Source organism: Carassius carassius, chromosome 5 (genome assembly GCF_963082965.1).
Source record: "Carassius carassius chromosome 5, fCarCar2.1, whole genome shotgun sequence".
Classification (NCBI taxonomy): domain Eukaryota; kingdom Metazoa; phylum Chordata; class Actinopteri; order Cypriniformes; family Cyprinidae; genus Carassius; species Carassius carassius.
Genome location: NC_081759.1, coordinates 32150520 through 32167189, shown reverse-complemented (window position 1 = coordinate 32167189; position 16670 = coordinate 32150520). Strand labels below are relative to the sequence as shown.

General features: G+C 36.0%; 1 protein-coding gene across 4 annotated transcripts; it reads right to left on the bottom strand.

Moving 5' to 3' along the window:
* On the bottom strand, positions 1-16649 carry LOC132141287 (P2X purinoceptor 1-like). 4 transcript variants are annotated; one of them, XM_059550682.1, is made up of 13 exons: positions 16354-16649; positions 8901-9045; positions 7552-7623; positions 6583-6655; positions 4536-4623; positions 4055-4135; positions 3543-3684; positions 2834-2979; positions 2550-2640; positions 2404-2469; positions 1901-1996; positions 1285-1329; positions 1-1203 (listed from the first exon to the last, which is right to left on the bottom strand). In XM_059550682.1, the coding sequence occupies exons 1-13, from the start codon at positions 16497-16499 to the stop codon at positions 1189-1191; spliced, it is 1206 nt and encodes a 401-aa protein (XP_059406665.1). In that variant the 5' UTR covers positions 16500-16649; the 3' UTR covers positions 1-1188. The 4 variants fall into 4 exon arrangements, with proteins under 4 accessions (XP_059406665.1, XP_059406666.1, XP_059406663.1 ...); XM_059550683.1 differs by having other exon boundaries at positions 1-1166; XM_059550680.1 differs by lacking the exon at positions 1-1203 and having other exon boundaries at positions 1205-1329.
* Between the last annotated feature and the right edge of the window lie 21 nt (positions 16650-16670).

Sequence of the window (16670 nt, the reverse complement as noted above, 5' to 3'; positions counted from 1 at the left end):
ACCTGAGAGGTTTTTATTTTGATGTGAGTTTCAATTATTGGTAACACTTCAGGTTAGGGATCAATTCTCACTATTAACCAGTTGCTTATTAGCATGCGTATGACTAACATATTGATTGTTCTTTAGTACGTATAAAGCAATAAATAAATACCTTATTCTGCATATTCTCTATATTTTAGATCCCTTAATCCTACCCCATACCTAAACTTAACAATTACCTTACTAACTTATTAATAAGCAGCAAATTAAGATTTTATTAATAGTAAGAATTGGTCCCCAAACTAAAGTGAGACCAAACTATTTTGTTAGGTGAGAAGAAAGAGACTGCATGAGTGTCCAAAAATTCTCTCTTGTACAATGACTACACAACTTCGTTTAAAACAAGTAAATATATGGCTATGGACTATTGATTTGATTAAAAATTACTTTTACTGAGAGAACACAAGCACAGCTAAGAGTTCCTGAATGAGCGGTAGTCATTATTTCATATCATTAAATGCTGCATTTGACCAATTAAATGAAAGCAGTCCAGAAGGCTGTGTACTAATAACAAAATACCAGGCTTTTGACATAGAGCATCCTATGTTTCTTGGCTGAGTGTTTTGTGAATGAGCTAAAACAAAAACTAGAGGCCTAAATCACTCACCAGTCTTTAAGAGCTGCTTAGTTTCAACCTCATACGTTTCGCTGACCACCTAACCTTTATTTTACACAAAAATTAGAGGGTCACAGTTTGACTTGCTACAAAAACAACAACAAAACCTATACAAAACGCCTATCAGTAAAAAATAGCTTTTTTAAAGTATACAGGATACCATATCCAGAGCATGACATATCCAAACATCACACGGTTATTGCCAAACACTTTTGGAACCTTGTAAAGACTTCAAGACCCTCATAGAATTGTGAACCTTAACAGTCCTGAGCCTCTCAATATGAACACATCCAGTGGGTATTAGAGTCTTAAATAATAACAGTGATTTTATATCTTTCCTCAGTAGTTTGGGAAGGAATTGTGATTCAGAATGGAAAAGTGATGTCTGGCAGTTCTGTGTGTCAATTCTCCCAGCCGTCTTGCTTTAGCTCCAGTGTTGAGGTGGGTTTTTTTTCCCCCTCTCTCTGTCTTCAGTGCAATAGTCGTCATGGCAGCCGTCCTGACTTTACTCCTGTGCACAGCAAAGATCTGAATTACTGTGACCACAGCTAAAATTGAAAAGTTGTTTATAGAGATATGCTATGATTCTACAGGGATCTGCGGCTGAAGAGATTTGAATGGTACGTTACCGTTGGTAGATCTTTTTCTGTCTCTGACTGAGGTAAGGCTGGTTTCTGTGAAAGGGCAAATACATATCATTTCCCATGCTTCCATTCACCCCAAAGTTTCTCTTCCTTAGAAAGCTGCTAGAGTGTGAGTACTGGAGTTTAAGAAGTGCCCTCATTTTCCTTTCTTTATAAGATACAAGTACGGTCAATGCGCTGAGTTACTAGGGTAAATTTATCACTGCAGAGATGTCTACAGGAAGCCTGGTGTTGCATGGACTTGAATGCAATAGTCTGCCCACGTGTATACAGTTACAAAAGTTAGATGTGTTGTTTGCGTTTTGTCTCAAACACACTCCCTCAGAAGTGTTTTGGACATCTGTATTCTATTTAAATCCTGTATTGAATGTCCTAAACGACACTACGGGAATGTAGCTTGATGTAAATGTCTAGATCTGCTCAAGTAACAGATTTGCGTGGCAGCTTACTATGTATCTCTGCTGCCATCTTGTGTTTCTGTAGTGAACTACCATTGGCTATCCACAGAGCTCTCAAAGACACACCAGCGCACACAAAGACAAGCTTGACTTGAATGAAATATTTAATAACTTTTATTTATTTATTTTTAAAAAACACTCACCTCCTCTGGGGTTTCTGTATGCTTGAATTTCATGTTTTTGTAGAAATCTCTCTTTGGAACAAAATATAGGAGGAACAAATCGCACACAACGGTTGCCTTAAACAACACAGGAGAGTAAATGTTACATTTAGTGTTAGCACTAAACAGCTAAGTGTATAGAAAGGTAAGAATGAAATATATCTAATTTGATGCATCTGTTATTTTTGGAATTAGATGGTTATAGAGATCTGCGATCTGTGCAAACAATATTACTGCTTCTAATGTATTTCAGATTAAATAACTGCAGCCTTGTTGAACATGAGAATTCTTTTTTAAAAGCATGAAAAAAATATTAACTAATACTTTATTTAAATTAACACATTTTAATTGTTACATGGATGGTACAACACAAAATATTTTTTACACCTGGTATCATCTCCTACAAGACAGAAGAATCTAAAATATGGAGTCTGTAGTTAAAAGTATCTCTTTATATAAATAGAAGGTTATTTTCTGACACTCACCACTCCGAAGATTCCTACTCCTGAGCCTATAGCCGTCAATGTTGGGATGATATCAAACTTTCCTGCCTGCAAGGAACAGTTGTAAACCAATGGAAATGTGCATGTTTCATAATATCTTTGTGAGTGATCCATAAAAATAAGCTTACTCGTCCATTAACAATGATGTCTATCCGTACACCAAACACCTTCATTAATGTTCTCTTCTCCACCTCATTCTCCACATAATATTTAGCATATCTGAAACAGCCAGTATCACATAATAATTCCTCTTAATATATTCTTTAAAAAAAAAAACTATGTAATTCATTCTTTTACAGAACCCAACAAATCTCAAAGGCTCAGAAATAATACAGTAAGGCACCACTTACCACTGAGCAGTCTAATTAAAAGATGTTTTTACAAGGGAAATAGGTACAACTTTCTTACCCACCTAAAATTGTATCCCAATGATGGTTTGTCTTGTTTGTCATTTCTCCCTGTTCCATAAAGACCATAGAATTCATACTTTGGAATGCAGTATTTGATACTGAGGTCCAGATTGCAGTCCCAGTCAATGAGAAGTCCTATAGCACCACCCTAATACATCATATAAGAAATGATCATGTAGATGTTTCTATGATCTTCTCCAGATTTGAATCATTCACTACAATTTTGGGAAAATGTTTAAAATAAGAAACTAGCATTGCGAGATAAAAGGCCTCAGTTATTCAGTTTAAAGTCGCAGTTATAAGATATAAGATTAGTATAGTGAGAATCCCAATTGTTAGATATACTGTAGTTGGATTTTTCACAAAGCCAAGTCACAATAGCAAGATGTAAAGCTATAAACATTGTATGATAAAATCACATTTCTAGAACAAAATGTGAAAGTCTCCTCAAGTGATGTTGACCACAGACTTATTTTACTGCTATTCATGAATTCTCTTGCAGAGCGAAGCCTACAAACTGACATCATGATTCAACAGCTATTAAGTTGGTAAACTATTCAATTCAGTTCATCAGTCTTTTGGAAATCATCCTGATTACTGGACATACTAGAATGTTTTGAATGTCTTAATGTATGTATCAAGAACAAGTATCACTAGGAGTGTGAGTGTTAGTGGGTGTGTGTATTTACAATCATTTATGACAAAACCTACCACACGAGCTATCTCTGAGAAATCGAACCCAGAGAGCTTAATGATGTCTCCCAGTCTGAAGATGGGACACAGTGGATCAGTCTTGGGATGATACAAACATGTATTGATGTAACTCTGATTCACACTCTCCACCAAGTTACTCCTAGAGAGAAAAAAAGTAAGGAGAAGGTTCATGTGTTAGACAAAACGGATTAGGCTGAGCATTGCATTTTAAGCCTGACCTTCAATAATGTGTTAAGTACTATATTGTACTGTACAAATGTTATTACAGTATGTTATGACATATAAATGATTACTGATGTGAGAGAGAATATAAAAAACTTAACTTTAGGTTTGCTTTAAGTTCTTCAACATGTATTTTATTTTTTCACAAATTCTTTAGTACCATAATAAACCCTTGGTTTAAATACATTCAAAATATGTCCTTTTTATTTCATCCTCATTCCTCTGAATTTACTTGTTAGGCTTTTCCAATAAACCACAAGGGCCATTTGAAAAATATAGAATTTTACCTTACTACATTAAACTGGCGAAAGGTAATGGAGTTTTTGATGAACAGTGTGTAGTTTTCTGATGTCAGCAGGACTGGAGGGCTACAGAGAAACATGAGAGGGACAAAATAAAGTTAAATGGATCAGACCAAGACTGTAGGCTGATTCAAAACAATTGTAAATGCAATCTGTCACATGCTCTTGGTATAAACAGACTTTTATGTTTAAGGCGACTGTCAAAGTGTAATTTGATTCTCGTTTAGTTTCCAAGATTTCTACACAGACATGAAGTTCAAGACAGGAATGGTGAGTCTTTGCTTTTTATTCAACCATATCTTTTATTCATTATGATGAGCTTATAAATAACAGGTGCCACATAAAAAATAAAAACACAAATTATAGTCCAGGCGTGCCACAATAATTGCTAGGCTACTGTTACTGTTTGACACCCCGTGTAGTTGATTCAGTTCATCAACAACAATAATCAAATAAGCATTCATACTCTGGTATTTGACGGTCATCTTCAACTGGACACCAGGAGTAGATTTCACAAGTACTGGTATTGCTTATACACCTGCCCGTCATGTGCCCTGAAAGAGACATAATGCCTTAAGGGAACAGCAGAGTATAAAAGCTTTGGTGTTGATCAACTGACTGAAACAAAACATAGTCACATCACAGTACATATATATGGAACGGATTACAAACTTCATAATCACGGGAAGAAGGAGGCGGGAACCGGCGGACAATCAAATCAAGACTTAAATAATAAAATAAACACAAAATGCGGACGACTGCCACGCACAAACAAAAGCAAAATAAAGTCCAGGCCTGGTCCTCTCTCATCCTTCACTGTTGTAGCTCCTCTTTTGTATCCTTCCAATCTCCTCTGTGGGACTCGAGACCGGTGAGTGGAGCAGGTGTCGCTCATTTCCCAATCATTCCACCAGCCTCGCTCTGTTCCCACGGCTCTCGGCCCCGCCCCACTCGTCACTATATATATATATATATATATATATATATATCCAGGTTCTCCATGTTCAAAAACATTTTAAATCCCACATTTTCAAATATTGATTTAGACTTTGTTGGTACAATATTGGGTAGAAGATTTTCAGACTGTGTGAAAAGCACTAAGATAAAATCAAATAAATTAGTACGGTTGATACACATCTATTCCTATTAGTAACTGACTTTGAGATTTCAGTGAGGAGCTGCCATGGCTTTGATGTTACTAAATTAACTTTTCTCTGAATGAATGAGCATGAAGGATGATTCTATCAGTCCAGTTATTTAGGAATGCTTTCATCAGATTGCATTTGGTAATATGTTTGCAATTTCAGTCTGACTCTTTTAACATTGCCAGGAAAATTTACATTCACAGACTGAACTTGCTTTGGTTGTAGTATACAGTAGCATTTACAAACTTTTGTACAACCATTAAAATACACTTAGTGTAACCATTACATATAATGCATCCCTTGTGTCACAGAACATCATACAGATATCAGAGACATGATACAATAAGCACGAAATGATATGCAGTCTGAAGCATGGCATAAATAACTAGAAGGTTGTGTGTTTTCAAGGAAAACATTGATGAATTTTACCCTGAGTTCACATAGTCAGTATTGTAACATGATTAAGGAAAATATGTGTTGAATGGTGAAGTCTGTGCCAATTGCCCGTGACTGGAAGTCAAGGTACTTTCTATTACTGTTAGATAGTACTGTTTACTTACATGTACGTCTGTATTCCTAGAGCAAACCGTTCTGCTATGTTCCGTGTGAAACTGAGTCAATATTTGAGTATTTGTGACCCACACTGATCTCATGATATCACTCATTCTATAATTTGGGTTTGATTGGATTATTTTAGTTTATAAGCCACTGGTGTTCCCATTGCCAGTTAGTACTACTACTAAGCTCTGTCAATCCCAATGATGTAAAAATAAAAGCAAGATTTATTTACTGCATTTGAAATGACTTCAATTTATTTCTGTTTGGGTAGCAGTGGAATAATTGTCCTAGTGGTAATTGGAGTAGTTCCTGTTATAGAAACTGCAAGTCACACCAAGTAATCTGAATCTGGATGAGAGCCCTGTGGAACTCTGGGAATTACAGACATCAGTGAGCATGGGGTAAAATTCATCAAAGATGTGGAAAACAGAAAAAAGCCTTAGAGCATGAAAACAAAGCTTTTTAGTCATGAATGTTAGTGACTTACAGAGACAGCAGCATGGATGATGTGCAGGATTGTCAGTTAGGAGAGTGAGAGTTCATTAGGCCCCCTTTGATTCTGAGTAGAGTTTGAAACCAAATGCTGGCGTGCAAGTGCACCAATTTTCTTACCCCATGATGATTTGAATTCTGTGGTATATATCTTAAACCACTGGTGCACTGATTTAGTTACCAATGAAAGTCAAAGGGATTATACAGTGCCCATGAAAAACAATAAGTGAGTTCCTCTGCCCCCGGCTGCAAGTGATGTGAAGTTAGTCTGCTGCGCCGGTGCCTTCTGTCGGAACAATATAATGGTTAAAACTTTACCATTTCCCGTACGTTTGTATTTGCCCTCATCACAGTCCGCATCAGTCTTACACGTGTTCTTCGCATCTTGCAGCTGAAATACAAACAGCAAAGGAATAGCACTTTAATGGATATTTAATTTAATTAAGCCCTGGTTGGCTTGAATATATGCAAATGCAAGATCCAAATGAGACAGGATACACAATAGAAACAGAATAACCACAAAACCCAATTCTTAAAACTCATTTGTTTAAGCAAAGCTTTGTAGCTAGTACAATAAAGTCAAACAGAGAGTCAGGTGAAAGACAAATAAGACTGAGAGAAGGTAAATGAAAGAAGAGATGGTACATGAAGCCATGCTACTTTGCTGGAAAGTACAAACAGATTGTATCATCAAACAGATTATATGTGTTTGCCAAGGTCACCTGGGGAAATAAGTGACACTTTCTATTTATTTTTAGGATATTTTGTATTTTAAACATTTTAATGAGCAATGCAATAAATCTAGTGACAATCTGATTCACAAGTTTAATATTTAAAATTCGACAATTCCTTATTATATGGTATGATTTTGAATAGTAGGTACAGCAGTTTGTAACCCTAGGCATGTGACGCCTGTCTTAAAACAAACTAGCTGAATTTATGCTTCATCTAGCAACACCAAAGACAAACTGTCACTCAGTGACGCACATGGCTTTACTGAGGCAAAGAAAAAAAAAGTTAAAGTGGTTTGATCAATGACAGAAGCATCAGCAACTCTCAGTTAAGTTTTAGTTTGGTCTTGGGCCAGGAAAAAAAAAAAAAGTTTTGTGGCAACCATTGACCTTTATTTCTGAGAAACAGGTGACTATTTACTGGGGGGAAAGATGGTCAGGATATGACTCATTCAGAGATCTTAGGGAAAAAAACAAACAAACAAACAATTATGACAGTCACAAAGATGAAAACCGATGAGACATATATATTTAGAGGAAAAATATATTTACCTACCTCAGGACATTTGTCCTGTTTCTGTCCCACAGTGGCAATGAAGTTCGTCATCACAACAAAAGATGAGGCACCCTGGAAAATGGAACAGAAAGGACTTGAAGGGTTCCACATGACCATAAGTAGTTTCGATATCTAAGCTCAAAACAGAGCCAGAGTGCCATGTTAAATTTATAGCACATCCTTTGGTGATACAGTGGTGATAAGATGTGGAGTGTTTGAAGCTGACTGTACTTGCTTGACTTCAGGCTACTGATTTCGACACCCCTGCATAACATGATGAATGTCCTTTTTTTTTAAACCTAAACCTAAACCCAAAACAGACTTCCAAAAACCCTCCACTGTACATTTGGTTCAGTATTAAATGCTTGAGTTACACTGTTTGAAGATAAGCATAGCTATATTTTCTGCTTACATCTGAGACACAGCTGCGTTTAAGGCTGAATCTAGGGTTTAACCTCAGTCTTAAATAGTTTAAGTGTCATTCCATCTCTTGTGTCTCTGCTCTGCTAGCACTGTTAGCTATATGTGACAGCAACCTGTACTGTAATTTGTTGAATTTGTCTAATATGTTGATTATTAATGTTGAAAAAATTAAAAATTAATTTTATTTTATTTTATTTTCTGGAAATACATTTTATTTTAAAGTCACCATTAAACATGAAAACCTGTGTGTGTGTGTGTGTGTGTGTGTGTGTGTGTGTGCGTGCGCAAGTGCTGATATTTTTTATCATGAAGAACATTTTGATGTTTGCTTTTTGGATGAAATATTATTTGACTTTATAAAAAAGCCACTCCTTTGATTGCTGAGTGATGACGTGTTTACTCTTCTGTCAACAGTCTGTCTGTTTCTTTTAGCACTGGGTGATATACTGAAACTGCTGCAGGCTGTTGGCATTAAGTAAATAATGCCAGACATTTGCAATTATTTATGTTAAGAAATAACTTTATAATGTCAAGTATTTCTCCATTAGCATACTAAATAGCATCACAATATAGGTGTTTACTTGCCATGACAACATCAGTAGTTTTTCAGTCAGTGTGAGAATAACCTGCACATGACTTCAGATGTTTACACAATATGAGTACATTTATCTGTGAATAGGCCCAATTCAAAGCTATAATGACTCCTATACCAATATAAGTGTGTTTAAAATCAGAAAGCATAAACTGAAATTTATTGGATGGACAATTACCCAGTGAGTAGCCCACATCTGCATTCAAAAATATATTTCTTAATTTTTTAAATAATAACAAAACCAAAGAAAAAATTATGATAACTATGTACATTATATAAATAAGGACTTCTGAGGTTCCCAGTTTTGAGGCCAAAATTAGTAGACGCAACCCACCTGTTCAGGAAAAACAAAATCAGCTGCATCCCATATCCTCGCCTTTCCGCTTATATTTGTGAAGGACAATCCCTTCATCTTGGTGAAGACAGAGCCTATGGCGGTATCTATCGCATGGTAGCCTTTCTCATACATGAACACCCACCTATCAAAAGCAAAAAACAATTCATGACCTGATCTGGTATAATCAAGCTAATTATTACCTAAATCATAACTCAGATCTATTGTATTTCATATTGTATGGTTTGAATTCCAAATTACTTAATAAATACTGTCTTTGTGATTTTACCTATTTAATTGTCATCCACATACATGACATTTCATGGCAGCCATTAATAAAGGTTCCCCTTTCACAAAACGGATATGAATAAAACCTGCAAATTACTGCATATGTTTCATTTTTAAACACCTAATTCTTTGACATGGTTACACAGAGGAAGTGTTGGGGGTAATGCATTACAAGTAACGCGAGTTACATAATCAGATTACTCTTTCAAGTACAGTAACTAGTACAGTAACGCATTACTTTTTAATTTACAAGAAAATATCTCAGTTACTTTTTCAAAAAAGTAACGCTGGTTACTTTGTTTTCCTACTTATTGACTGAAAAATCTCCTGTCCCCATATTGGGAGAAATCAAAAGTACAGAGGCATTGTGTGTGCTGTCTGAACATGGTGTAGTGCTAGGCTAAATGTGAATGTGCATTAATTCATTCCACTCCCAAAAAATAATAAAAATAAAAACTCTGAATAAGACGCAAACCTGCAATAATTAAATATATTAAATAACAAATGTATCTAATCCCATTTTATTAACTAATGTCTTTGCTGCTGACCTTTGATGATCTAGTTCAACCATATTAATAAGCAAAAATGACTTTAGATAAACTAACAATTGTGCTTCATTGTTTTTTTTCACCTTCTTCTCCTGTGTTCTACTGTAAAGACGTGAATTTACTTTTCCTTCAGCTTGAGGTTTATTCATTACACTATTTGGTGGGAAAGGGCTTTTCACATTAGTTCTAAATAGAACTTATTATATTAAAAACAATCAAGCCCTGATCATATTTAAAAAGTAACGCAAAAGTAACGTAATGCATTACTTTCATAAAAAGTAACTAAGGAACGTAATTAGTTACTTTTTTAGGGAGTAACACAATATTTTAATGTTTTACTTTTAAAGCAACTTTCCCCAACACTGCACACAGGTATAAAACATTTTTTGTAAATAAACAATTTCTGCTCTTGACAGTGTTGACAATTATTTTCAGAAACATTGTGAATGATTCTGTAAAGCCATTCTTTCTTTCGATTCATGAATACTCACAGCACAGTTTGTCAATATTGATCTTTTGTCAACAGTGAAATTAGGGTTTCAATGTTTAAATTTAATACTAATACCTTTGAACTTCTATTAGTCTCGTTTTTATTGGTTACTAATTGACAATAACTATTTTAATAAATATTTATCAGTGCATTATTTTATTCAAAGTAAACTGTGCCCTCATGATTTGCACAATTAAGCTCGCACAGCAGTTGGAAAATGTGGTAACAGTTTAGTAAAGGGACCAATTCCCCCTATTAAGTAGTTGCTTATTAGCATACCTATTATTAAAATGTTGGCAGTTTATTAGTAATTTATATAAAAGCACATATTCTGCATGACCATATTATACATCACTACCCAATGCTTAACAACTAACTATTAATTAACAGCAAATTAGCAGTTTATTGAGGCAAAAGTGATAGTTAATGGTTTGTTAATAGCAAGAATTGGACCTTAAAATAAAGTGTGACCGAAAATGTTTAAATGACATAATGCTATGTTTTATAGTTATCCTTTCAAAATGTATGTGGTGTGTGTGTGTGTGTGTGTGTGTGTGTGTGTGTGTGTGTGTGTGTGTGTGTGTGTGTGTGTGTGTGTGTGTGTGTGTGTGTGTGTGTGTGTGTGTGTTCAAATGTACTTGAACTATCTTTGATCAAAAGTCGGATGAAGCAATAAGATTTGGGCTTCATGCCCTCTTGCAAGACACGGCAAACATTATTCTTCCCTTTGAAGCATGACTCTCAGTCTTATCGTCTGATACACCGAAACATACTGCTCCACACAGACAAAAATTAATGCTTTTGCAATAGTTTATCGACTTGATCAATTTGCGTTTCATTCTACCTCACTTTCAAAGACAAACTTCCACATGACAGATAACACTTTTAGCTGCTCGACATGCAGTTTTATAGTGTTTAGTCCTTTTAAGTTTAGAATACCCAAACAAATACATCTGTTAGCATGTTGAAATTTGAACTAGAGCTGCATTTGGTTCATTATGGGTGGTCTCACTGATAAACAAAAAGGAGTAACAGTGAGGGATGAGAGAGCAGCACAACTCCTGTGCTGTTCTATGATCACAGAGATTAAACAAGGTTTATTGTGCATTATAGTATAATACAGTGATATAACACATTGTAGATATACACAGTAAATTCGAGACAGCTAAGTATTAGGCACTTTCATGTTAAGTTATTGCTCCAGTGGCTTTATGTACTGCACAGTAGTCATTGATTTGAAGAGAAGCACAACACTCTTATTTGATTACTTGCAAATTGTATTGTTTTGAGCACACAAATGACACCCGAATGTTAACTGATACTCCACTCTAAAAAATGCTGGGTTATTTCAACTCAACTTTGGGTCAAATATGGACTAACCCAACTTTTGGGTTAAAACTTGAATTAAAAATTTAACCCAACAGCTGGGTAAGTCCACATTTGACCCAAAGTTGGCTTGAAATAACCCAGCATGTTTTAGGGTTGCATAATACAGGTTTGAATTACTTAAGAGGAAATGCTCAGCGTTTGTTTGAACTTGACCGTTTTAAAGGTTAGGGATGCACTGATGGACTGTTATAAAGGTTAGGGATGATTAGGGATGATACTGAGCTCATGTACTCGTACTCGTATCTGTTAAAAAGCACATTACTTAATGGTAGGGAGAGAGAGAGAGAGAGAGAGAGAGAGAGAGAGACTGCGCATGCACTTCTGTTGTGTGATATTTTATTTTCACTCACTTCATAAGATGTGATTTAAATTTTTCCTTTCTCTTTAGAGTGTTACAAGCTTTTGGTGCATAAAGAAGATCTGTAAAGTTTCAAAGACTAAAGTCTTTCTTTATCAAAGTTAAGACTAAAATGGCTCAATCAAACACGCCCCCACATGTCTACGTCCCTATGTGGAAATAAATGCATAATGCCACCCAAATGTTCATGCAAAGAAAGAAGACGTGGTTTCAGTAACCGCAGTTAGTGTTGAAGCAGCCATGTCAGGGAGATGCTGTGTGTATCTAAGCGAAAGCAAAAGCACTTTATTTGGCCTTCCGAAAGTAAATGTATTTAGGAATATTTAAGATTACTTAAAACAGAAGAGCTATCCATTTTATGGACGACTGTTTCGTGAACCTAGGAGAGGAGGTAATTCTGACTTTGCTACGACAATCTGGTGCTTCTGAATCAGCTACTATAAGTATGTTTTGTTATAAGTTTAAGTATTTGCTATTGAATGTTCAAATGCGGAGTTTTGCATTTCACGTGTCTGTGTGTGTGTGTGTGTGTGTGTTTGTGTGTATGCACGCACTGTGAGAGAGAGAGAGAGAGAGAGAGAGATGGTCACACAGGAGTCAGCTGTCTTAACCGTCTGTGGTTTGTGTAGTCTACCGCAAACACATAGGTGCTTCATCACTGTGTCAGTCAAGCCACACTATTCTCCTTTGTGCTTAAACTGATGGAAAAACTAAGGATATTATTAAATGTCTTTCCATTTATTTTGAAAGATGAAGCTCACGGTTATGGAGAAAGGGGTGTAACATTTGCGACAAATGCTTGCAGTGTTCGGTCAGTCACAATGGGTCAGTTGGCCAACCAGAGCAAACTATGCTTGTCCGAAGGAGGGACTTTGTAGAAAACGACAACTTTGAGAGAGGCGGGACATAGAGGACCTAGAGTATTTAAAAAATAATGTGTGTTTTTTTTTTACATTAAAGCATCTCAACATACTCTGGTACACCAAATACACAAAATAATGATCTTTAAAAAAGCATCATATGACCCCTTTAAGACACGCATCATTTGGATTAAAACTAAATCGTAAAAATACGACCATTTATAGGGGCATTCACTATAAACATAATTTATTTTCAACCTTAGGCATACACGACTTTCTGGTGAAAGTGAATCTAGCAGCCTATGTGAAAGGCACTCAGCTGTAGTACTTGTTCCTCTCATTCTCATTCTGCACCAATACAAATACATGCACACATTGTGCGTTTTGCTTGCTTGAGCATTTCTGTATTATAGGAGTGGTTTTGTAATATAAATAGCAGCATGTTTCAGATTTAAAAAATTCTAATAAAAAAATAAAAACGCGACTTCTGTTTGTGAAAATATCACAGCTGATGAGATTTATAACCAGTGGTTACCTACATTATTACAGCAAAGCGTGTGATGTGATTACAGCTGCAATGGAGCAGTTCTAATGCTATTAAATTAAAGATGATGAACCATAGAGCAAAAAAAAAATGAACAAAGAAAGTAACAAAAACTTGTAAAATACATTTTAATGGGCATAATTAAGTGTGAAAATAACCGAAGGATATAAAGGTCCTTCTCAAAAAATTAGCATATTGTGATAAAGTTCATTATTTTCCATAATGTAATGATAAAAATTAAACTTTCATATATTTTAGATTCATTGCATTCTAACTGAAATATTTCAGGTCTTTTATTGTTTTAATACTGATGATTTTGGCATACAGCTCATGAAAACCCAAAATTCCTATCTCAAAAAATTAGCATATCATGAAAAGGTTCTCTAAACGAGCTATTAACCTAATCATCTGAATCAACTAATTAACTCTAAACACCTGCAAAAGATTCCTGAGGCTTTTAAAAACTCCCAGCCTGGTTCATTACTCAAAACCACAATCATGGGTAAGACTGCCGACCTGACTGCTGACCAGAAGGCCATCATTGACACCCTCAAGCGAGAGGGTAAGACACAGAAAGAAATTTCTGAACGAATAGGCTGTTCCCAGAGTGCTGTATCAAGGCACCTCAGTGGGAAGTCTGTGGGAAGGAAAAAGTGTGGCAAAAAACGCTGCACAACGAGAAGAGGTGTCCGGACCCTGAGGAAGATTGTGGAGAAGGACCGATTCCAGACCTTGGGGGACCTGCGGAAGCAGTGGACTGAGTCTGGAGTAGAAACTTCCAGAGCCACCGAGCACAGGCGTGTGCAGGAAATGGGCTACAAGTGCCGCATTCCCCAGGTCAAGCCACTTTTGAACCAGAAACAGTGGCAGAAGCGCCTGACCTGGGCTACAGAGAAGCAGCACTGGACTTTTGGACAAATTTTGCAAGTCATTCGGAAATCAAGGTGCCAGAGTCTGGAGGAAGACTGGGGAGAAGGAAATGCCAAAATGCCTGAAGTCCAGTGTCAAGTACCCACAGTCAGTGATGGTCTGGGGTGCCATGTCAGCTGCTGGTGTTGGTCCACTGTGTTTTATCAAGGGCAGGGTCAATGCAGCTAGTTATCAAGAGATTTTGGAGCACTTCATGCTTCCATCTGCTGAAAAGCTTTATGGAGATGAAGATTTCATTTTTCAGCACGACCTGGCACCTGCTCACAGTGCCAAAACCACTGGTAAATGGTTTACTGACCATGGTATTACTGTGCTCATTTGGCCTGCCAACTCTCCTGACCTGAACCCCATAGAGAATCTGTGGGATATTGTGAAGAGAAAGTTGAGAGACGCAAGACCCAACACTCTGGATGATCTTAAGGCCGCTATTGAAGCATCCTGGGCCTCCATAACACCTCAGCAGTGCCACAGGCTGATTGCCTCTATGCCACGCCGCATCGAAGCAGTCATTTCTGCAAAAGGATTCCCGACCAAGTATTGAGTGCATAACTGAACATAATTATTTGAAGGTTGACATTTTTGTATTAAAAACACTTTTCTTTTATTGGTCGGATGAAATATGCAAATTTTTTGAGACAGGCATTTTGGGTTTTCATGAGCTGTATGCCAAAATCATCAGTATTAAAACAATATAAGACCTGAAATATTTCAGTTGGTGTGCAATGAATCTAAAATATATGAAAGTTTAATTTTTATCATTACATTATGGAAAATAATGAACTTTATCACAATATGCTAATTTTTTGAGAAGGACCTGTAAAGTCAAACCAAAATATTATTCAGAGACCAGATATAATTTCTGATATTTTTTTTTACTAGTGTGTGCAGGACACTATAGTTAATTTATGTAGGTGAGGATAGCAAAATAAAGTAAACTGTGACAAATTATACACAAAAAAATCTTCATACAGTAGACTACATGTAAAACTGATACACATTTAGGACCAAAAATTATTCAGACTGAGTCTGGGAAAAATAATTTATTTATAGGTTTGCATGAAGCTGGAAGCATGCCCAGGAGACTACAGACAGTCATTAAGGCTAAGGGTTGGCTGACTAAGTATTGATAGTTGTGTAAATACTGTAAATAATTTTTGGTTAATTGTAATCCATTACGTAACTTTCTATCAAAGTTCTATCTGAGTTCTTTTTATATTTTATTACCATCTTTTAGACTATAAAGAATAAAATGTGATAATGAGGGAACAGTTGAAGGTGTCAGAGTAAATTTAGGTTTTGACTGACATATTTAATAAATAAAGTTAATCAGCTAACATTATACATATTCTTTTGGTTTCTGTACCCAATATTTAAAAAATGCACAAATGCAATAAAAATATCAGTATCGGTACTCGGTATCGGCAAGTACCAAAAATAAAAGTATCGTATCGGGCAAGTACTGGAAAAAGTGGTATCGGTGCATCCCTAATAAAGGTTAACATCTGTCAAGATGAAAAAAAAGTCTGCCTTTTCTCCATGAATGACTACAGAATGACATTTTACTTTTGACACTCGTATCAGAACATAAGTGAATCTTTTCGTACACAGCCGCAATGTACATTCAGTTATCTAATACATACTGAGGGCCAGCTGTTAGAATTATGACAGGAGATGAGCTGCTGCTACAGTACATTATTGATGCTATAAGCCATTAAATCTAAATCAGACACTATAACAAAAAAAAAACCTTATGTGCATACTTTCAAGCAAATCAGGTAAACAAAACAATTCTCAGCCTCGGAAATGTGTGTCTTTTCTCAAACAATAACAGTTTGATGGTGTGCTGCTAGACTAAGCAGTGCATTGTCTTAAATAGTACATCATGACAACACTTAACTTTTCACTTCAATATAAGGCTTGAGCCATTAGTTTGTTTGCATTCTGTACATTTTATGCCCTTGTTGAAGCATGTTCAGTTCAGTTACTCATGCTCACTGATTTTTATCTGCTTTTTCAGAATGTTTAAGGCTAAAATAAATCACTTACCCAATGATGTAGGCTAGAACACCCATTTGGATGATTCTGCATGCAACTGCAACTTTTTTGTTCCGGACCAGAACCTGTCGAGGTGTTTCATATTCAAAGAAGAAGTTTGCTAAAATTATTTTTATTTGAGGTCTCATCCTTCTCATTGAAAGGAAAGAGTACAAAGATGTGTAATATCCTCTTCTCTATCTTCACAAGGTTCTTGATCTTGGTAAGATGTCCTGGTAAGCACTGAAAGATGTTTATAGAGTGCTGATATCTGACTTCCTAGCTCGCCTCAGCTTTCTGTGTCTTTATCTCTCTCTCTCTCTCTCTCT